The sequence below is a fragment of the Antechinus flavipes genome, chromosome 3, assembly GCF_016432865.1.
Source record: "Antechinus flavipes isolate AdamAnt ecotype Samford, QLD, Australia chromosome 3, AdamAnt_v2, whole genome shotgun sequence".
In the NCBI taxonomy this organism is placed as follows: Eukaryota; Metazoa; Chordata; class Mammalia; order Dasyuromorphia; family Dasyuridae; genus Antechinus; species Antechinus flavipes.
In genome coordinates, this window is record NC_067400.1 from 523267242 (window position 1) to 523291830 (window position 24589).

The following is a 24589-nucleotide window of genomic DNA, read 5'->3' on the forward strand; positions in this document are numbered from 1 at the left end:
TAACATATAAAACCTAATTTTATTTATTTAGTTGTAACAAAGACAAAAGGATTCTCATCTGCAGTATTTTAAGGAAATTATCCCATCCTCTCTAAATCTTCAGAGGAACCTAAGAGGGGATAGTTTTTGAGGCCAATTTGTCACAACAGACTGGAATTATAAAATTCATTTTTCAGATTAACGTGAACTGTGAAAATAGCAACAGCTTGTCAGAAGATCCCAGCTTATGTTAATGGAGGTCGGTAGGACGTGGTAGAACAGTTAATTAGGCTACTCATAGAAGCAGGAATAAGCTAATCAGGCTTTGATATTCCCTATGGGTAGTTACCTGATTGATCTAGAGTACAAAAGAACAGAGGCAAGCCTCTGAGACCTCTTAATCTCTTCTCAAGGAGTAAGTGCTGCCACATATGCACACACACATTTACCTGTTGTCAATGTACATATGTATGTGTGTATATGGTATATTCTGGTTGCACATCCTCCTACCTCCTATTCTTTTCCATACCCCGGCACCATGTGGTCCTCTTGTCTTACAGAAGATGAATACTGCGAGATGAGGATTACAGGCCTAGATGACTGCAACTGGGTGTGGGATTCTTGAGTCAATAAGCTACAAATATCCTCTCGGGTGAATTCAGCCACTTCTGTTAATAAAGACTGTAAGCTTCTGCTGGTGGAGATTCATATGGCCTCAGTACAAGTCTGTCTGAAGAAAGAACTGGTTTAAGTCATTTTTGCAGAGGGAGAAAAAGGTGTTTTTTTCTCCTGCCTCTCCACTGTGGAAAAATAGAAAGTTCCCTCCTTCAGTAATATGTGGAATCTGAAAAACAAGAGATTGGGAAGTTTTTAAAACACAGCTAATTTTTAGTGATCAAACAGCATTTTTTAGTGAAAAAAACCATTGTTGGCACAGCCATTTAAAACACAAAGTAATTCCTTATTTATTTTAATAACACATCTTAAAAATACCTATTTAAAAGTTTTGTACAATCCTGGGAACTTTCAATGTCAGTCACCCATTTTAAGATATTCAGTATACAATGTCTCCTGTTTTCTGGTGTGAAGAAAATAGAAAAGTAGACAATTTTCTCATTAGGAAACTCTGTGATATGACAGTTACTTCATCATTACACAGTCTCTTCAGAATTTTAACCAGAGTATTATAGGAATATCTATCTTAGGTAATGAGCAGACTATGCTTTGTGATCATAGCAAATGAAGGTTAGAGATCAAAGTATTCTGAAATTTCTTTTCTCCCTTTCCACATAAATGATCTGAAGAAATAAATTTAATGAAGTCTAAAACTGGATTTCCTGAGACAAAAACTTTACCACTATTATACACAATGAGTCATCTGAATGCTATAAAAGTCTGAGTAGAAATAAGAAAACAATAATAAATTGTGATGTGAAATCTTCTTGTTTCAAGGGTAAGAACCACAAAGAAAAACTTGAGTGTAGAGGTGGGATGATAGTCTTAACTCTAGAACAGAGGCTTGGAGGAGAGGATGGAAAGTGGAGAGTAGATTTCTTAGAAGTGGGAGGGGAAAGAAAGACAGAGGACAGACAGACAGACAGATGGAGAATGGGAGGGGGAGAAATAGGGGACACAACTTTAGGGTTTACTTATTCCAAAACTCCCTCTATGACATCTGAGACAAGTACACAAGCAAGCTGCCTCCAATGACGGGTAACTTACTGTCTCAAGACGGCCCAATCCTCTTCTGGATAGTTCTAATTGTGAGCTCAAGGACAAATTTTCCCAAAAAGTCAAGAAATCGTCAGTGTCAAGAATTGCAAGCATTTATTTATCAATTAGTGGTCAGAAAACTGGCAGATAAATATAATTGTAGGTAAACGTAAAGTAATGCACCTAAGGAAACAGTCTAAACTTACTCCTAATTATGCAATGAGTTATAATATCATGCTTGCTTTAAGAAAGGCTTCGAGTCTGTGTTTAGTGCTAGAAAGATGAAAAACAAAACAATCTCCCACTCCATCCATACCCATAATTCCCATCCTTAAGTTGTTAATAGACTAAGAGAATATATGACATATACTTAAGGATTTAGGTTCTTCCCATAAATCCTCTACAGGATGTCTGCCTAAAGTAAACTACTTTTGATGTTGTGAGAAGACAAAGGAAACTATGAGTTATCCATCCCACCTTAGCTCTCACCAGAAGACTAGTTCACCTCCATTTCAGATCACACATCTGGTGATAAACTTTACACAGCTATTTGAGACTAATTCTTCATTGGTATTATGTTGCAACCTATTCAAACTTACCCTGTACCTTCTCCATTGCCCTTTGGGTGATGATCTAAAACTTAAATTCTTCAAAAACGGTAGCATTGCAAGATTTTTAGGCATTAGAAAAATATTGATAATTGATGATAACAAAATGGTCCTTTGGTTCAGAGAAAAGCATGGGCTCATTAAAGACATTATGCAATTTCCCAAAGATAATCCAGGCTGTTCTCTTCTTCCTATTCAAATTCTGGGCCCAACTCTTTGTTATTTGCAGTATTTGTCTAAGAGGTATGTAATAAAAGACCAACTCTCTGAGACAGTCATCCAAATAATTGTGATCTTAAGCTACAGAATAGATACAGTGACTCGATCTGTGGAGGTTCTGGTCTCTCTCTACTTTGCCCTAGTAAAATTATGTTTGAAATACTGAGGGTCAGTTCAACAGACCATATTTAGAGAGGATATTAATAAGCTGAAGTGTCCAAGGAAAGACAAGCAGATTAGTGGACACATCTAATTCAAGCACATGGAAGACTTAGAGAGGATATGACAGCTGTTTTGAGTTATCTAAAAGTGAGATCAGTCTTGCTCTGCTTGGTTCCAGAGAAAAACAGCACTAGGAGTAACATGATTGAAAAGTATAGTGGCAAATTCACTCCTGACATAAGGAAAAGCTTCTTACAACAAGAGCTATCCAAATGGGGAAGGGAAAAGAGAATAGTGACTGTCTCTTCATGAAGGTCTTCAAACAAAAATTTGGTCTTCAGTTCATGGGCATGGTGTAAAAGGAATCTTCAATCAGACATGTGTAGAATTAGACAGATTCACTTCCGAGACTGACATTCTGGAAACATTAATTTCATCAAGCACCACAATGCAATTAAGAATGTTGAAAAACAATCAAATCAACATTTGTTAAGTACCTATTGTATACCAGGCATTCTGTTTAAGAATGAAGATAAAAAAATATATCAGTTCCTCTCCCTCAAATCAATTACATTCTTTTGGGGGAGACCACATGTATTTAAATAAGTGGTCAAGACAAACATAGATAATGCATGTTTTTGCTGATTCATTAACACAGCTGACATTGAAGAGGTTTTTCCTCAAAATAGCCCTATGATTATTGCAAGTATTATTTCCCCCAATCAGTACACAAGGAAACAGGCTCGGAGACATTAAGTGACTTGCCCCACAGTAAATGTCCAAGGAAGGAATTTGAATCCAGGTCTTCAGATCCCAAGTCCAATAATCTTTTTTTCACTATATTATTTTGTAGACTTGGGTTCTCAAAATAGGTTATGCCAGCAGGATATTCCTATAGGAATTTAGACAGGAAGTGAATGAGAAGCTGGCAAAAGACTGTAACCCAATCTCCTAAGAATCATTCTACAGATTTCAGGTAGGACCACAAACAGAAGACAAATATTATTTTTGATCATAAAAATGCAAATAAAATTTAATTAAGATACAAAAAAGGGCTGTGAGCTGCATTTATGTAGTTAGAACACTCATACTGAAATAGTCACAGATATGTAAAATGAATATTCGAGTATTACTCAGTATCATTTTCCAGCATTTCTAATATATTTTGACCACTAATTTAGGGCCCCTTGGACAAAACATAGCCTTTTAATAAGGTAAAATGCATTTACCACATAATATGTATATTAAAGTGTAACAGAAAATTTAATAAAATCTTATTCAAATTTTACATCTCCCCAAATATCTATGAAGAAATTAATTGATTCTGTATCACTTTATAATTGATTCTATTCTATAATTGACCCTATTCTATAATATTGCCCCATGTGGTATGATTGCTGAAGCCACCTTTCTACATCTTTAAATTAAAATTAGGAATTCAGCTTTCTCCTCTGAGTTAAGCTTAAAAGTATAATTAAAAGAAAAATGTTATCTACCATACCACCTTATCTTTAAAGGCCTATAAGCTGAACTGGTATATTTCCTCAAGGTATACTTTCTATCTTTGCACAATTTTTTCCCCCTTTGAAGGGGCAAGCAACCAGGGTTAAGTGACTTGCTCAGAGTCACAAAGGTAGTTCAGTATTTGAGGCCAGATTTGAATTTAGGTCCTCCTGACTCTAGGACTTGTGCTCTACCACCCAGGGACAACAAGGTGATAAAGCTGCTCCTTGTTGTACAATTAAGGAGAAGGAGGGTTTATTTCCTAACAAAACCCCATAGGAGTCAGGGTGTCTACTATCCCTGGTATACTAACAATATTCTTATGATGCAGATGAGTCCCATAAATCAATCAAGCAGTCCTTGATGACAGAAAGGGGTGATCGCTAACCAATCATGTTGTCCTCAATACCCTTTAGCCTATCTGGATTGTAACTCATCACAGTGTCTTCCCAACCTATCCAACTATGTACTGTGCAAAACTACATAAAGGCCAATGAATCCTATTTGAGTCTTTTGGTCATTGAGAGACTCAATTTAGTAATTACTGCTAGACTAACCAACAAAAGGATCATGTCCACACCAGTGTCTCTCATTTTACCTTAATTTTCAAATGTAACACCTTGCACAGGTTTGCCCAGCAAACAAATGTTTGCTGAATAAATGATAGTAAAACAAGTATCTTAACCAGATCATGAAAGTAAAATTTAGCATTTCATATTATTAATGAAGCCTCATATTCAAGGTCAAGTAAGAAAACAAACCACTCACCTAATCTCAATATAAGTAATCTTCAATGATCAACATCTGCATCCTCAAACTGTCCAGCAACAGTTGGTGTGGTATCTATTTCCATTCCATCTTGGAAAAAAGAAGACAGCCAAGGGTAAGACAAAATTATTTTAAACCAGTTAATGAACGTGCAGAAAAAGAAAGCAGGGACCAAAAAGTGCCAATATGTCCTCATCGAGAACAGGTTAAGACTAATTTGCTTTACTGACAGGGTTACAACACTGGTAAGTCAAAGGAATACCAGAGATAGTTTTACTAAATTTAGCAAATGTTTGGCAAAGTCTCTCATACTATTCTTATGTGAAAGATGCGGAATGTGCCAATGGTTTTCAAAATGGGGTGCATGATGAATGATAGATTGTGGTAGGAGAAAATATAACAGTAATTTATATTTTTATCTAAAAATAAGTTTTGCCACTATTTAATATACATAATGAAAATGGTACCCTCATTTGGACTTTATGTAAGACTGTGCTGCATCATAATAGTATGTGAATTATCCTAAGAGTAGAGTGAGAATCCCACAATGAGAGAGAGAATGACAGTGGCACTTTCACTCTATAGCTCAATGTAAATGTGTCCAATTAAGTGGATTGACAAATATTTTCTCTAACTCTTTAAAGTTTCTATTTATAAAATATGTAATATTTAGCATAATGATGACAAGCATACAATTTCAAAATAAATATACGTGTATTAGAAAAGTATTTGTTCAACTTTTTTACTGAAGCAAATAAAACTCCTTTTAAATAAAACCAAAAAAGTGTATAGATGATTGGGCAATTATATAATTAATTGGACGGTTGAATGGATTCATTCTAAGAACGGTCAGTTATTAATGTCCTACATCAGACAACTTGTTAGGTGATTCAAGTCTTTAGTGAGATGACTGATCTTGAGCTGCGTCACAGGTAGGTTAGGTGGAATACTTATTAAATCTGAAAGTGACATAAAAGGCTAGCTAACTCAGTAGAAGATAGAATAAGGAACCAAAAAAATACCGAAGTTAGAATGCTGGGCTAAACTGAAGCAGATTAAATGCAATGTAATGCATTTATGTAGTGCAATGTAAGTGTAAAATTTTGTACTTGGGTTTAAAAAGTTAACTCCACAAAATGGAAAAGGCTCAGTTAAGTCAGCAGTTTGTCTGAAAAAGATCTTAGGGTTTTAGTAGATAGCTCATGGTCAGTGTCTGTAGGAATGTGACATGATTAATCCGTCTAGGAATAAGCAGACAACACAGAAACATGTTTATTTTACAAGGATCAGCTGCAAAAAGCAGAAATCTGTAACCTGAAGAAAACCCAGGGGGCATACTATATAAATTATGCAACAACTGCAAACAACTGCAAGGTTGTCATGTGCAAGAGGGAAGGGACTTGTTCTGTTTTAACCCAGAAGAAAAAACTAGAAACAATAGATGGAAATGGCAAATTGAGGCTGATGTCAGAAACAATTTCTTAAAAATTAGAAATATCTAATAGAGCAAAAAAAGCTATTTCAAAGATTGATCAGTTTTCTATCTGGAGATCTTCAAACAGAGGTTGGATGACCAACTGTCAAATATGTTGTCCTGAAAAGTCCTTTTCAGATGTGGTTGTGGCTGAATGGCTGCCCCTGTAAATTTTAAACTGTTAATACTTTTGTTCAGAATAAGTTGCGTTGCAATAGAGCATCTTCTGATGGTAACAAATTGGAAATAATTTAAAAGAAAACATTAAGGAATTGTAAAAGAAAAAATGATACTGGAAGATTCTAACAAAGCTGAAATGACCATTTTTAACTTTATTTGGAATTTTTGGAGTGGCAGAGTGGCAGAATACCATGAAGCCTTAATATGTAGTCAAATCGCATTTGTAATATGCCAATTAAGAAGGTATTCCATTAAAGTTCTATTATTATTTCTTATTGTGACATGAATTGGCCTTGACTTCTAAAATACTGTACCAATGTACCAACTTTAACAGGTTCTACCCCAAGATGAAAAAGCTTCATAGTATAGATTCATGATGAATGCATTTCTTCTAAGACCAGCCAGCTAAATTTGAAATGGACCATTACTAGGTGATAAATATAGAATTGCTGAGTTATAGAAGAATTTGCAATCTATTTTGAAAGACAGTATAACCACAGTTTTTGAAAACATTAAAACAATTAATGGGCTATCATGGAGAACACAGACCAAAAAAATTTTATCAAAAAAAACCCCTCTAAAACATAATTTTAATTAATAGTCCCTAAGGCATATTCAAGATATATAGACTTAACAAGTCATTCATGGTACAGAAAAATAAAATCTGGCAAATAATTTCTATAAGAAACCAATACTTTAGTTACAACCATTTGTGAGGTTTTAAAGAATAAAGATAAAAATGAAATGACAATTTTCAGACACAGAAATTAAAGCCATTTCCACTCATATGAAAACATGTTCTAAGTCACTACTGATTAGAGAAATGCAAATTAAGACAACTCTGAAGTACCACTCTCAGATTGGCTAAAATGACAGGAAAAGATAGGGATGTGGGAAAACTGGGACACTAGTACATTGTTGGTGGAGTTGTGAACTGATCTAACTATTCTGGAGAGTAATTTGGAACTATGCCCAAAGAGTTATAAAACTGTGCATATCCTTTAATCTGTCAGTGTCTCTACCAGATCTGTATCCCAAAGAGATCATAAAAAAGAAAAAAGAACCTGTGATGGACTTGGCACTTTTCAACAACGAGGTGATTCAAGCCCATTCCAATGATCTTGTGATAGAGTCATCTGTATCCAGAGAGAGGACTATGGAGACTGAATGTGGATGACAACATAGTAGTTTCACCTTTTTGGTGGTTATTTGCTTGTTTTTTTCCTTTGGGTCTGATTTTTCTTATGTAGCATGATAAATATGGAAATATGGTTAGAAGAATTGTACATGTTTAACCTATACTGGATTACTTGCTGTCTATAGGAGAGAAAAGTGGGGAAAGGAAGAAAAATATTTAGAACACAAGGTTTTGCAAGGGTGAATATGTAAAACTATCTTTGCATGTATTTGGAAAATAAAAAGCTATTATTTTTTTTAAAAATGACTGTACATATTTAACCTGTTATTAGATTACTTGCTATCTTGGGAAGGAGGAAGATAAGAGAGGGAGAAAAAAAAATTTGGAACTTTAAGTCTTACAAAAATGATTGTTGAAAATTATCTTTAAATTGCACATATATGGAATTAACTTGCTGTATACTGTGGGGGGGAACGTTAGGGAGGAGGGAAGGAGAAAAATATGGGACACAAGATTTTGCAAGGGTAAATGTTGAAAACTATCTCCGCATGTATATTGAAAATAAAAAGCTATTTTTAAAAAAGAAAACTATTTTAACATGTAATCAAAAAAATAAAATACTACTGAGAAAAAAGAAAGAAAACAAGCCAAGGTGCAATAACACTGCCTAGTCTGTTTTGCATTTGTCTTTTCCCTCTAGAGAAGTTCAAGTTTAGCTAAAAAGTGTGGACTACTACAAGTCCCTAATTTTTTCCCACTATGATCCCATACATGCTCTCATCTTTGATTTCCCCCTATCCATTGCTATCTTTCCAGTTGCTTCTTAACATGATGTTTCCTTCATCTTTAAAATGCTCTTAACATTGTTCTCTTCTCATCCTCAGCCATATTCCTGGAGAAATGATTGATATGAGGCATTCCCACTTTCCCCTTTTTTTTCCTCAAACTCTCAGCACTTTACTTTCTCACTCATACTTCAAATGCAACTGTCCGTACCAAAGCGATGCAGTATCTCTAAATTATACATTTCACTGGTCTCTCAATTTCCACTCTTGCTGACCTCTCTGCAGTCTGAGTTGCTACTGGATCATGCTCTAGTCCTTCAAACTTTCATAATACTGCTCTCTGATTCTCCTCCTACCTGTCTGATCACTCCTCCTAAGTCCCCTTTGCTGCTTCTTTATCCAGGTCATGTGCACAAATCATGGGCCCTAAAGCTGTCCTGGCTTTTCTCTCCATTCTTTTATTCTCCTCTCCATCCGCTGCTCCCTTGGATTCAATGAACTGCTTCTATACAAATGATTACCAGAGCTAAATATCCTTCCTTCATTTCTCTCCTGAATTCCAATCCCACATCATCAACTGTTTAGACACCTAGAACTCAATGTCTCTCAAATTCACTCAATACAACTTTCACTCCCTATGAGCAACCACCATACTTGGTCAAATTTTAAACTTTTGTTGAAAGTATCCAAAATAACTTATATGACATGTACCAGAAGAAGAGTGGTATAGGGGAAAGGATTACTAGATTTGGAGTCTCAAAGCCTAGATTCAACTCCTAACTGAAGCTGTGATATACTATTACCTATGTGATCCTGGGCTAGTCAATTTCCCCTCATTGGATCATAAGTTACTCATCCCTAAGATGAAGAGATTGGACTAGCTGGCCTTCTAAGGTCCTGGCCAGTCTTAAAAAAAGTCTGAACCCATAAAGAAAAAAACTAAAAGTCTGATAATATTGTTCAGGTCTAACATAAAAGGGAAGAGATTCACCTTCATAATCCCTAATTGAGTCTTCTGTCCTTACTCCGGCCATGTTGTATTGGCTGCTCACAGATTGAGCAAGCATTCCTTCCAATCGTTCCAGAGTAGCTTGTCCTTCTGCAGTTAAATGAGACAATCCTTCTTCATAGGTATAAAATGTAGGAATATCCCCCTGTCCTTGTTCTGAATGTGCAAATTTTTAAAAAATCAAATGAGATAACATAAAGTACTTTGCAAATCTTAGAACATTATGTAAATATTAGCTATTATTATTTCAATTTATAACATAACACTTAGAAAAAAAAATCCATGTTTACATCTTTGCTGCTGAATAGAAAATAGTTAAATTCTGGCTCATGGTAGGTTTGGAGTTCAAGCAGAAGAGCACTGGAGAAATTAATCCAATACATCCCAATATGCAGTAATCTTTCCCAATAGGATCAAAAGTCTTAGGCTTGAGAGAGTGAAGAATGTTATGAAAACAAAGGAAAATGCATTATACTAAGGTAGGGAAATGTTTAGCCATGGGGGGGTAAAATCCCAAGAATAGGGGTTTGGTTGGATATGACATAGTATGTAAAGGAAAGGAAGTAACATACATGGAAGCAAATTACTATGTATATACAAAATCAATGAGGAACAGGACAGTTATTTCAGGATACTGATATTCTAGAATAGGGAATGTCTCATGGTCAGAATCTATCCTATAAAAATGATAGAAGAGTTTTTAGAAAAGTGGAAATGATCTCTTAACAGTAGGTAAGAAACAAGATTCAGTCTTGGGAAGATGTTCTAAAACACCCTGGGTTCCTTTTTCAGACCTTTATTCTAGTGATGCCTTTTTCTCACATGTTCTGATATAAGGATGTGATCTTTTGCATGTATTTGTTTATTCAAAAGATAAAAGAAACTGTGACATTCATCTTTTCTATATGTAGAAATATAATATAAATACCAACAATGTACCACATTATACATGTACCCAAAAAAGATTATAAACCCTTGCTACAACAGTTAGGTTGAATTAAAATTGAAATAAACTGAAGTACAACATTTCACTAACCATGTGCTTCCACATCATATTCTTCACCATCATAATCATCTGAATCTTCATCCTCAGGATCTGGATGTAAAGCTTGACATTCACACATTGCAGCAAACAATGCTTCCACTGAACAACAACAAAAAATAAACCATCTTTTCTTTAGTCAACAAGAAAAATGAACCCAACAAGATTATAATGAATATAGATCACAGGAATATAGATTTAGAGCTGGAAGGGACTTCAAAATCCATATTCCCACATCTTACAAATAAGTTGCAGGACTAGAAAGTTTGTGAATTGGTCCAATTACTCTTGAAACAATTGAGAGTTATATAAGAAAAGTCACTTAATTGTTCATATCTTTTGATTCAGTCCTCCCACTACTAGATAACTATCACCTGGTCTAACCCATCCCCTCAACAAAGGTCAGTGACAGAAAGATCTGATATATAGGATATTGTCCTATAACACTCATGGCAACATTCTTTGTGGAAGCAAAATACAACAAACAAAAAGTACGGCAATGACTGAAATATAATTGACAAAATTCTGGTATATAAACATGTAATGGAATGTTATTGGGTCCTAAGAAACTAACGAATTATAATGAACAATCTGTCCTGGAAAACTGCTAAGGATACAATCCCTCTTCTCAGAAGAAAAGTGAGGATTATGGATATGGTACATACACTGTTAGACTAATATTAGACTTTTTCCCTTTGTTATAAAGAAGAGTTCAATGAGTAGATAATAAAGACTTGAATATGGAATAACTAAAGGCAAAAATAAAACCTTTTTATAGAGCACTGGGAAAAAAATCGACCAGAACTGTCTACTCTTCTGATATGTCAACTGGTAATTAAAGATGCGTTCTTAACACAAATATCCCCCATTAGTGTTTGCTGACCATAAGGTTTAGAATTTTACAATTTTAAAAATCATTTGACACAAAATCTACCTCTTCATCCAATATATGACTGGCTCAAAATCACATAAAAAATAAAAGTAGCAGAGTCAAAAATTCAACCCCAGGTCTTCTGAATCCAAATCTAATATAGTTTCCACATAATATTCTATTGGCCCCATCCTGCTTTACTATGTTATCAAAGATACTTAAATTGAGAATAAACATATGTAAGTTTTTACTTGATGAAAGAAAAAACCAGGATGACACTCACATGCTGACTTATCACTCGGTACAAATCTGAACTCAGCAATTGGTTCAATATCTTCATCACTGTCTTCATCTTCTTCCCCTTCTGCCATTGGAGTTTCTTTGAGTTCTTTTGGTTCTTCCTCTAAGAGCAATAGGGGAGAAAAAACTTTTTACATTATAGTATTCTGTTTTTAATTGGACTATTCAAACTATCCCAAAGGAAATTTAATGATGCCTAAATACTATAATTCTAATTAAATCAACTATAAGACATTTGGGGTATTAAGAGTCAAGTTACATTGTGCTCAACTATAGCTGATCAGATCAATAAAATATGAATTCAGAGTGCTCTGCCACAGGTCAAACACAAATAGTCCCTATAAAATTATCTAACTTCTCTCTCTAACTTTGTGCAACTCACGTTTCTACTGAGCTAATTCAATTCCACTTAGCTCACAGAGCACAGCATCTTCTCTGATGAGGACATGCCATGTTTGGCAGTCCTGTGCCAGTGTTTCCCATGTCATACAAACAATTTAAAGTTCATAAGAGAGAACTACAAATTTTTACTACAATTATTTACTACAAATAAAATTAAAGTCTACTTATTTTTGCCTCAAAAAATAAATCATAATCACTTCTGCTTCCAACAAGCTGATATAATTACTTGAAATTTTTAAAAGGACTTTAAAAAATATTATACATGTATAAGAAGATCACATTTTTAAAACTGAGTATAAATCCATATTCCTATTCAAGAGATCAAAGAGCCTGAAAATGTCCAAGAAGCTTAGCCAATTAAAAAAAAAAAGACATTAAGTATAAAGAAGGGAAAAAGATATAACAAAGTACTTCAAAATTATATTCAAAAGTTATTTATCCAGTCTTGATGAAGGACTATATTATATTATCAATTTTAACAATTCATAACATAAAGGATAACTTTCATTTAAAGGGTCAGAAATGTCGGGGAAAGGCAGAAATCAAGTAATGTTTTTCAACAAAAGTAATCAATCTTTTATCAACTGAACAAAGAAAATGGCAACAGTGAGAAGATTCACAACAAAGCAGGAGGATGGCCACTGGTAGATTCAGGGAAACAAAATTGTTAAGGAATTCTAACTTGGTAACCCAACACATTTCTTACTCTAAAAGCTGGAAAGTTTTCTTCCACAATCACTACTCTCATCTCCTTTGTTGTCTTCCCTGATCTTTCAGTACAAAAACAATCTCACTCCTTTAAATTTCTAAATTTTATTTTTCTGCTCTCTTATGGAACCTACAATACAGTACCTTCAAGGAACTAAAAAGATCCTTCCCAGCTCTATTTTAAGCTTACACAATTACTTGTGTGTGTATATTTCTCTTATATTCTGAAACACATACAATTAAAGATTATTTTATTGCTATTTGAATCCCAAAAGTATCTAAAAGCATTGTCTTATATACTACAGATGGTTCATTTGTTGAATAAATTCTAATATTAAACCAAATGCAACATATGACACTTTTCCATCAAGATATAAGGTGAAGAATGAAATGGAATTTTGGTTTTGTGCCTAAAATCCTACTCTTGGATAGTTACAATCACATTTTTTCTTTCTTTCTTTTTTTTTTTTGTTCAGGGGTCAAACTCAGGTTTTACTAATTATAAATTCAGCATCCTTCTCACCATATTAAGCATTGTGTTCAAGCATTTCTTTGTTTCTCTGAATTCTCATATTCATCCTTTCTTACAATACAAAAGTAATTCTGCTACATTATTACCACAATTTCTTCAATTATTTTTCAAATGATGGTTATGTACTTTGTTTGCAGTTTTTTTTGTTGTTGTTGTTGTTACCACAAAAAATATTACTATGAATATATCAGTATATAAGGGATGATTCCTTTTGTTTTGTTTGTTTTAACCTTTGCTTTATTTGAGATACATTACCAACACATAGGGACTTGACAACTTAAAATCTTTTTTTTTTTTTTGTATAATTCCAAATCAAAAGAGTTCTCCCCAAATACCCTAATAAAGTCATTTCCAAAGTTCAGTCCCTAAAACAAAAAAAAAAATTTATAAACACAAAGAGGGTATTTCATCTTTTCACATTGGCAGTATGGCTTGCTAACCTTAATTAATGCTCCATGTCTTTCCATATTGACTTTATTTAAATTGTTGTTATCCTTATGTATTATCTTCTTTTGTTTCTATTTTTTGTATTTTATCTTTTCATAATCTTCCCTTGTTTATTTGGATTTTTAAAAAATATTTTATTTTATTTAATTTAATAATTACTTTATATTGACAGAATCCATGCCAGGGTAATTTTTTTACAACGCTATCCCTTGCACTCGCTTCTGTTCCGATTTTTCCTCTCTCTCCCTCCACCCTCTCCCCTAGATGGCAAGCAGTCTTATATATGTTAGATACGTTGCAGTATATCCTAGATACAATATATGTTTGCAGAACTGAACAGTTCTCTTGTTGTACAGAGAATTGGACAATCACGTTTTTTCAATTGTACCCCCAATCTTTGAAGGGTCTGCAACAGTCATAATTTAGGATTCCATAACAAAAAAATGTTATCTTGATGCTATGAATGAATTTAAAATAATCACTTAGAAATCCAGGAGAAATTAACTTAATTCAATTTTAAAATGGCAACTATAAGAAAGATCATCTATTGGATATTGTCAAATACTTTCTCTAGTGTTAAAGAGAAAATGAAACCTACATTTTCCTAAAAGGGAAAATTGATTTAATAGGCATAATAATTGTTGAATTAATCCTAATCCTAATAAAAATTCTTTCTTAATCACCTGCAAAATAAAGGGAAATGACCCAACTCTTAATGTCCAATCTTCACTTTTGACAAAAGTAGGGCAAAACTAAACAAAAGAGACAAAGAGTTATGCTCTAATTAAGGAATTCTAAGTGATAAGTACATAGAAAACAAGGCTAGGGAAAGACAAGGAATGTAATAATCACCCTTCATAAATAATGTACTAAAATGTAAAATTCTCATCCCACATGATGAGATATAATTCAAGTCCATGACAAAGAACTCCAAAGGGACTTCCAACTTGTACAAATGTTTAACTAAATGAAAAAGAATATTAAAAATAAGTAGGGCAACAATCTATTAATTCCAGAGTCCTAGAAATGTTTGTTTGATCTATTGCACTAGGGATTTCAGTGCAATTTCATTTGAAGGCGATCTGACCTGAGTTCTTTGTACTAAAATTCAAATTAAGGGCCCTCAAAGAAATACAACCACCTCTCAATAACATTAGATTATTTTTCTTAAGATAATTTTGCTGGAAAAGGGAGATAAGATTAAGAAAGTCATACTATACCTCCAAATCGAGCATTGACCATAACATATAAGTGCTCTTGTGGATAGGCATTTAGGTCCCTGGAAACAGCATGTAAGCTGATGGTGGGATAGTCCAGAGAAAATCCTATTCCAGAGCCATCTAACCAGGACAGGCGGCTGAAAAATATAGTTAAGCAAGTTAATTACAGAACTTGTACTGATTTAATATACCAAAGTTTGTTAAAATAATGTTTTCATATAAATATCACACACACCTTCAAAACACTAATTCTATGTAGTTGTTTTGTGCCTGCTTTCCTTTGAAATCTATTCCTTTGTCCAGTTTTGATTCTGACAGTTGTTAAAAAACATTAAATTCTATATTTCTAGGTTATATCAATGCTACTACTTAGATACTATGATACCAAAAAATTTATAACCACCAGAAACAGTATTATGCAAGGTTCAGAATATTTTTTCCTGATTTTCTCATTAATGCTTCAATTTCACCACTTTTTTCTCACAATCAGGTCTTTGTCATTCCCTTCCCCTTCTCCCTAAATAGCCCTGGGAGGGGAAAAATAAAAGAAACTAACCAAAGAGGGAAAAAAATCTGACAAGTCCTGTACAAAAAACTCTTATCAGAATGTACAAAGTTGAATTATTAGCACAAATACTTGCAATATGTAAATTTTGCAAAATATGACTGTAATTTTGCCAAAGTAATCTTTATTGGCAAATTATAAATAAGAATTTTAACTCTAATTTTCATCAAGCAAATCAGAAAAGGAAAAAAGAGCTGAATTAGACTTCTTAGAGTGAGCCCGTATTATGAAAGATAAAAAGAGGCAAGCCAAGATAGAGAACCAATAGTCTAAAAAGGAGAAAGACCAGAGCATGGTAGTAGGCAAGGCAGACTTAGAAATCAGTTGAAAAGGAATTAAAAAGTAGATAGTAAAGATGTAAATGGTATAAGATATGTAAATGGCATAATATATTTGAATATATATATGGTATAGGATTTTTAAATGGAATTATGTGTGTGTGTGTGTGTGTATATATTATATATATATATATATATATATATATGGTAATAGGATTTTTAAATGGAATTGTGTGTGTGTGTGTGTGTGTGTGTGTGTGTGTATGCATGCACACACATACACACATACATATATATTTAGAGAGAGAGAGAGAGAGAAAATATCTGAGAATAGATGTGGACAAAAAATTCAATACCCTTTGACCAATCTGTGAGGTCTGTTCTGAACTAGTGTTCCTTATATGCAGAAACTGATGACTGTTGATTGTGGGCAGGATTCATGATTTGGGCAGGGATTAGATCAGATTAGTTTTTGGTAGTTTTCCTTTCCCTCTAAATCTCCCATCTAAAATGATGATGATGAAGATAATGATGGTAATGACAGTGAACTGTAACACCTTATCTATCTGGACCCAGCTATCCAGCAACCGACAAACAATCCTGGCAATCACAACAAATAATACCACGTACTCTCATCAAAGCTCATTAACTACTCAATAAATGCACAAAACTAACAGCATCTGTCTTACAAGTCTACAGTAGATTAACAGTAACACCTTACGCACAATGAGATGGGATGCACATTGACAGAATTGAAACTGCAGATATCGATCTAAAAACAAAAAAACTTTGATACATTATTCCATAACCCTATACACTTTAGGCCTGAAGAAATAAATATACTATACCATAACACAATAATCAGTGCTGACAGTGAAGACAGTTATCAAAAGGTTAAGTTGTTTATGAAAAGGTTTTGTGTTTTATGGAATACAACAATGACTACAATAATCAGTGCTGACAGTGAAGACAGTTATCAAAAGGTTAAGTTGTTTATGAAAAGGTTTTGTGTTTTATGGAATACAACAATGACTATCTAGAAAACTTTATTGTCCATAACTTATAACCCACACTTTTTGTAAGTCACAATATTAAAGCTGCAATTAGATTTTGCATAATACACTCCCTTATTATCCACTTTCTTCTGTATATGAAAAACTGGTTTTAATAAATCTTCAGAAAACTGTAATAATCATCAATTTCTTATTCAAACAACATTCTTTTAAACAAATAAACTTATTTCTTCCCACCTCGAAAATTCTCTGGCTATGCTACAGTACAATGAACAAAATACCAAATATGGGTTGTCAAAAGAGAATTTCAAACATCCAAGACCATAAAATTTTCTCTGTTTTAAGTGCCAGCTCAGTGGTGGACAAAATGTTAACAGAGTGACCCCTCAAACTCTGTCCTTATTGTGAAAAGCCACACAACAATGCACTTCTGGGACTTCTCCCTTATTCCTGGGAAGAGCATATACCCTGCCACCACAAAAAAATTTCATATAAGGTCTTCAAGTTCATTTTTTACAAGTATTTTTAAATGGACAACATTTAGGGCAATAAATAGACAACAAATGGAAAGAAATATTTAATGTCAATAAGATAAACATGTAATCAACAAACTCCAATCATTTCTATACTACCGCAAATCAAACCATCCTTTCTTTAAAGCACTCAAGCAAAAACATTCCAACAAAAGACTTTATGACAGCTCTCAGTCTCCCATTTCTCTGATCCAAGGTAATGAAGAATTTTCATTAATTTTTCTCTGGGACCCTCATTAATTCTTCCATTACTCAAGAATTCAACTTCCTTTTGGTTATCTTTCTATTTGCACTGTAATTGGCAATGTGCACATTCCTCTCCTTGCTCTACATATTTTACCAAATATTTTCATACACATTTTCTGACATTTTGATGAATTCCTTATATCTGCCATTTTTGCAAATCACATTTCATTATTTGCATGCCATAGTTTTTCAGCTATTCTGCATTGATGAACATAAACTTTGTTTGAAGTTTTTGCTACTAGATATGTTTGATACATATTGGATCTCTGTTTATGTCTTTGACAAAAGGGGAAAGGAGCAGCAGGGCAACATGCCCATTAGTAGAACAGCAGAGTCAAAGGGACAGTTTAGTCACTTTTCTTTCAGAAATCCAAAATGAAATTCAGAAGAGCTGGAGCATTTCACAATTCTACCAACAGTGCATTAGTGAGCTTGCTTTTCCACAGCTCCTCCAACCATGAGAGCACCCTTTTGTCATCTTTGCCAATCTGTAAGAATGAAAGTAAATTGTGAGATAAAATTTTAATAGTTTTTTTCCCCCATACCAATCAAACTTTTTTTTTAAGTGTCTACTATGTGTTAAAGTGCTGGGGACACAAATGTGAAGAATTGAACAACTCATATAAAACTTACATTCTAATACGGGTAGCAATTATGTATAAATATAAAACAAATAAATACAAACATACAAAGAAAAAATATAAAGTGGCTTGGGAGGGAAAAAATTAGGTCAAACGACAAGTATTTATTAAGTTCAAAGTCTTAATACAGAAAAATGTTGCTAGAGCTGTATCTTAAAGGAATAAAATATAGGGTAGAGGTAAAAAGGAAATGAAGTGCTCAATAGGCATGTGGGATGATCAATATAAAAAAACCTGGAGATGGGAGAATGTGAGGGGAATAATGCCCAGTGGGCCTGGAAATACAAACTGTAGCTGGGCAATGAAGGGCTTTTTAAAAAAATATTTTCTTTTTTCATCAATGGCATATAAAAATCCTTTTTTATCTTACAAAAATGAATGTTGAAAAGTATCTTTACAAGTAATTGGAAAAAAATAAAATATTACTAAAAAATTTTTTTAAGTTTTGAATTCCAAATTCTATCCTTCTTTCCTTCTCTCCCTCTTCCCTGAATAATAAGCAGTTTGATACAGGTTACACATTAGTCATTTTGTAATTCAAACCTAAAAAAAGCAATTGGAAAGTAGGTTGTTTTAGTCTGTATCACAAAAGGTTTTAAATCTAAATAGAGAAATTGATATTTTATCTAAGAAGCAATAGGGAATTACAGGAATTGTTTAAGTAGGTAAGTAGTAATATGTTCAGATCTATACTTCAGAAAATTACATTGGTAGCAGTATGCAGGAAAAAACTGGAGTAATGAGAGCTGGAGCAGAGAGACTTGCAATCATCTAAGCATTTGGTAGTTGCTATTGCTGCAGAATGTAATGTCCTGATTATTACAAGTATGTGGATAATCGATACAGAACTTGGCCACAGTATGTAAATATTGGACAGACATACAAATGGATGGGAAAGGTGACAAGGATTTGATCTAAGGAGGCAGCTCTGTAATTGGAGATGAGGGGTCATCAAATAAAAATAATTCTGGGTTAAGTAGAAAATCTAATATCTGTCAAATGACTATATGTGATGAAGGAACAAGAGTTAAGGATCATGACAAGATTACAACAGATAGATAATTTAAGAATTATTGGACTTGAAAACCATGAAAACCATGAATAATACAAGAGCTTAGACATATTTCAAAAAAAGGAAAATTGCCTTAGATTCCAAATGTAAAACAAAAACTGAAAGAATCCACCAATAATCTCCTAAAAGAGATCCCATTTGTCTTTCCCTCAAGCCCTCATAAAGTTTAACATCTACTCTAAAGATAAAGCACACACAAAGTAAACTATATTATAAAATTCACAAGTGAATAATATTCAAACATAAAAACAGTACCACATAGAAAGAAGTTATTCTTCATAAAGACATTCAAAACCATGAAGAAGGTAGAATTCTGAGTGGACTTGAAAAGATGAGCAGAAAATCCAAAAGAGAAGGGGAGCAAGGATTATTTCAGACACAAAGATTATGAAGATGGGAAAACACCTAACTGTAATATAGAAAAGGTAGTAGGATTAGGTTGGAAAATAAGATGGTGCTTAGGCAGGCAAGAGAATGAAAGTTACTTGGCAGAAAAGTTAATCTGTTATCAATAAGAAAGAATGGAGAAGTTGCTAAGTCAGTCAATCAATATTTATCAATTACTTATTTGCTAAGCACTGTACTAATACAGGGGATATAAACAGAAAAGAGTCCCTGCCTTAAAGGAGTTTACAATCTAAAGGGGGAAGACAACACATAAAAGCTAGAGGGAAGATGAGAGAGGGAACAATGAAAGAGTGCAGCCAGAAAATGAAGGGATGACTGTTCTAGATACCGTCCTTAAATGGAGGGAGAAAGGGAAATAGTATTAGTTGGGGGGGATATCCCGACTTCAGGTCCAGTGCTATCCACTGCACCATCTAGTTGCCTCTGAAAACGTGTGATTCAGAACACATTGCTATAGTAATAGTTCCAATCAGTAAACATTCATTTAAAGCCTAAATCTTAATACCATCTTATTATTTCACTATGAGCTATCTTTCCCTTATTTGGTTTCTAATTTCCTTAAAATCTCAGTTTTTGATCTGATAGGATTTTAGTTTTTGAACTGGTAAAATTTCTCCCATGTTTTTCAGAAAGTTCTTTCCAGTTCCCCTTAAAGGGCAGTATCTCTGAAATTATAATGAATTTATCTTGTAGATGGCTTATTTGTAAATAGTTATTTGCATGTTGTCTCCTTCCTCCATTAGATTATAAGCTTCTCAACTCTCTTTGTGGTAGCAAAGAATTGGAAATTGAGGGGATGCCCATCAATTGAGAAATGGCTAAACAAGTTGTACTGTATGAATGTAATGGAATATTACTGTGCTCTAAGAAATGACCGGGTTTATTTCAGAAAAATCTGGAAAGACATACATGAACTGATGCTAAGTGAAATGAGAAGAACTAGAAGAACATTGTACATAGTAACAGCAACATTGTATGAAGATCAACTTTGATAGACTTTGCTCTTCTCAGCGATACAGTCATCTAAGACAATTCCAAAAGCCTCATGATGAAAAATGGAAAACGTTATTCATGTCTAGAAAAATAACTATAGAGTGTGAATGCAGATTGAAACAGACCATGTTCACTTTTTTTGTTTTCTTTTTCATGGTTTTTTCCTTTTGTTCAGATTCTTTTTTCACAATATAACTAATGTGGAAATGTTTAATATAATTGTACATAGATAACATATATAAGATTTTTTGCCCTCTTGGGAAGGGGGAGGAAATAAAGGAAGGGGAAAAAATTCAAATTCTTATTAAAGTAAATATCAAAAGAAAAAAAATAAATGTTGAAAACTATTTAGATGAGCAGGCTGATTTTTGAAAAACTTGTAAAGAGTGAAGAAAACAGAACCAGAATATTATACATAGTAAGAAGATAAATTATGTGATGATCATCTGTGATGGACTTGACTCTTTTCAGCAATGAAGTCATTCAAGGAATTTCCAATAGATATAGAATGGAAAATGCCATCTACCTCAATATAGATCCAAGCATGGTATTTTCATCTTTTTTTTTTGGTTTGTTCCTTTCTAGTAGGTTTTTTTCCCTTTTCTTCTGATTTTTCTTGCTTAACATGACAAATATGTAAATATGCTCAAAAAGACTGCACATATTTAATCCATATCAGATTGCTTGCTGTCTTGGAGAGGGGGAGGTAAAGGAAGGCAAAAAATTTGGAACCTAAAGTCTTACAAAAATGAATGTTGAAAATTATCTTGACATATATTTGGAAAAATAAAATACTAATTGGAAAAAAAAATTTAAAAATAAAAGACTAAGAGGAGTAAATATTTTAAGCCCTTTGAAGGGACTGGCTTTTGTCTTTGTACCCCCAGTGTTCAGTGCTACTTAGTGCTTGTTGATTATTTTATACATTTAAAAACATCACTGAGAAGAGGTGCATAAGCTTCACCAGACTGACTGCCAAAGGAACCCATGACCTAGACTGAGGTTTTTTTCTGCTTTTCCCCCGTGGGTAGAAGAAAGAGCAAACTAAGTTCCAAACGACAAGCTTCCTAACGGATCTTGCTAGTTGCGATCTCCTACTGTGTGCCAGGCACTGTACCAAGCACTGGGAAAGCAAAGACAGGCCAGAAGACCAGGCCCGGCTCCCGAGGGTCTAAGGGGGAGAGGACACGCATACTAAGCGCAACCAAGCAAGATAAATTGGGGATCCCCGTCCCAGCGCGGAGATTCCCCGCACCAGCTCTGGATGTAACCCTCAGGCTACCGTAGGCCGCGGGACTCTCTTCCTGCCCCTCAGCCTGGGGAGACGCTCCCCTAATAAGGCTCAGCTCCGCGCGGCCCCAACGGCCCACGCAGCGCCTGGGACAGCCGCGAAGACGCTCCACTGCCGGACACCTGAACACGAGCGCATGCGTGCGTCTCGTCTCCTCCCCCTCCCCGCCTCCCCGGCAGCGAGAGCGCGCCCACGCACGGGGCGGGGGTTAGGGGGAGAGCGCTTGGGTCCGCCGCGCCCGCGCTCATCCCCTCAAGCCGGCGCCACTACCTCTCAGCGATGTAGAGGGTGCCAGTGCCCAGGCCCTTGCCGTCCAGCACCGCTTCGGTGTCGGGCTGCTGCTGCCGAAGCCCATCTTCTGGGCTCGGCGGAGGGAAGCTCTTCAGAAAACTCATCCTGTCAGCGGTGGCGGTGGTAGTGGCCGCCCAGCGGACAAGGGAGGGGGGCTGGACGGGAGGAGAAGGTAACACGCTCGCCCCAAACCCGGAAGGAAAGGAGCCAGGCGAGGCTCGCCACCCCGGAAGAACAATGAAGCTAAACCCCGCCCACCTCCTCCGCTCGAGAGTAGACAAAGTCTTTCTAGGACGAGCGCTCGGTAGTCTTGGAAGACTGGAAGCCGCTTTCCCCCCATTCTGGTACTGGGGGCGAGGCACATGATTTCTAATCTGGACTCGAAGGGGGCCAACCCCTTCCCCTTGCCTCAGTTTCCCCAGATATCTAATGAATACACAGCTAAGGATCAATGTAAAGGGGAGAGTTAGAAAGAATCTGGCAGCGTTGACCCCCGGGAGCAGAGCTAGCTTTCTGTGGATGGGCTGAGAGGTCAGGACGCGGGTCACAAGACACGTGTGTCAGTGAACCACGACCTTGAACTTCCTGGGCAATGAAATCTATCCACGATCAGCCACGTGTTTTCAAAGTGTCGGACCAGGGGGGCTTCTGCTCTTCCCAAAAGGAAACAAACAAGGAAAGCACGTGGTGCCCACGGTGCGATCAGCAGGGCAGGGTTCATTCTGGCTTTTCCCTGCCTCTGAGAAGCATCTGGTTCTGAGTTCTAGTTTGCAACTGAATGAAAACAGCTTATCTCCCATGGGTTGCTAGAGGTTTGAGCTCCCGAACTCGAACATAATGTTAGCTTTAAAAATAATAATAAAATAAACGTTTTAAAACTCACTTTTCAAATGGTCTACCTCCCATGGATTACTAGTTCCGCTGTGTTCAGTTCCTGAACTCAAACATAATGTTAACTTTAAAAAAAAAAGTAATAAATATTTTAAAACCCATTTCTAAAATAAGGGGATACCTTTCTAAAAGGTAGGAGGGGTAACAGGATTCTGTTGTGAAATCCAAACCAGTGTGGTCTTCACTGTGATTACAACATATAAAAGCTACACGAAAGACAAGTTTGCTGGTCTTTTGTATATCAGCTTCTTTGCTGCTGTCTACAAACAAGATATAATAGGGACTGCATAAATGTACTGAACAGAGTTGTGGAATGAAAAACTGGAACCAAAAGCATTCCAGGACGTGTTGATGTCATCTTAGCAATGCTCCCAACCATCTGGTGTCTAAACATTTACAGTCTCCAACCCCCAAGAAAGGACACTATCAAAAGTATAGTCTCAACCACTGCTGCAACAAGTACTTGCTGTTTGCTAATAGGAAAGCCTGCAATTTTGTTTAAAAGGTCTGTGATCACAACAGAAAAAGTATTTGATCTCTTCCCTTTGTCTCACCCCTACTCCCCACACCTCCTAGAACTAGAATGTATTTACTGGCATTTGCTTTTCATATATTCCCCTTTTATCCACTTCTCCCTTTACAGAGAAAAGTTTTACTTATCTGTACTAAGTTGCCCCAGATTTCACAGCTGCTGTTTGGCTGTGAAAGGTTAAAACAAAGCCAAATATGTACCCCAGGAAGCTGAATTTGCTATTACCAGAATAGATTCCTTAGCATGTCTTTAGCAAGGCCACCGATCTTTGGTTCACAGTTAGCTACACTTGTTGGGAATGCCTCTCCCAAGAGGTTGAGAAAATTCCCCAATAGTCAAGTCTCAGATTTAGAAGGGCCTTTAGATATCAAAGTTGTCCCTTCTATATTACACCTCCTGGTGATTTCATCAATTCCCATGGATCTAATTACTACCTCTATGGTCATAATTTTCAAATCTATCTATCCTACCCTAATCTTTGCTGACTTTCCAATTGCCTTTCAGTCATCTCCAACTGGATCCAATTAAATATTTTAAACTTAACACTTCTAAAATGTTCTCAATTCTTCCCTCCTATTACCATAGAGAGCCACACCATCCTCCCTGTCTTCAGGGTCACAACCTAGGAGTCTCCGTGGATTGCTCATTTTCTTTCACTCCCTTTCCCTAAGTTGCTGCCAAGACCTGTGGATTCCACTGTTGCAACACCTGTCAAATATGCGCCCTGCTCTCTTCTGACACTGCTGCAACCCTGGGATGATCCTCATCACTGGAC

At 35.4% G+C, this 24589-nt stretch overlaps 1 protein-coding gene across 3 annotated transcripts; it reads right to left on the reverse strand.

Annotated features, from left to right (window-relative positions):
- CLNS1A (chloride nucleotide-sensitive channel 1A) lies at window positions 1-23178 on the reverse strand. Of its 3 annotated transcripts, none has more exons than XM_051987195.1 (7): window positions 22371-23172; window positions 15061-15197; window positions 11735-11854; window positions 10575-10682; window positions 9521-9628; window positions 4953-5042; window positions 1-823 (listed from the first exon to the last, which is right to left on the reverse strand). In XM_051987195.1, exons 1-6 carry the CDS (start codon window positions 22493-22495, stop codon window positions 4975-4977), a joined length of 666 nt encoding a protein of 221 aa, XP_051843155.1. In that variant the 5' UTR covers window positions 22496-23172; the 3' UTR covers window positions 1-823; window positions 4953-4974. The 3 variants fall into 3 exon arrangements, with proteins under 3 accessions (XP_051843155.1, XP_051843154.1, XP_051843156.1); XM_051987194.1 differs by having other exon boundaries at window positions 9521-9694; window positions 22371-23160; XM_051987196.1 differs by lacking the exon at window positions 9521-9628 and having other exon boundaries at window positions 22371-23178.
- Between the last annotated feature and the right edge of the window lie 1411 nt (window positions 23179-24589).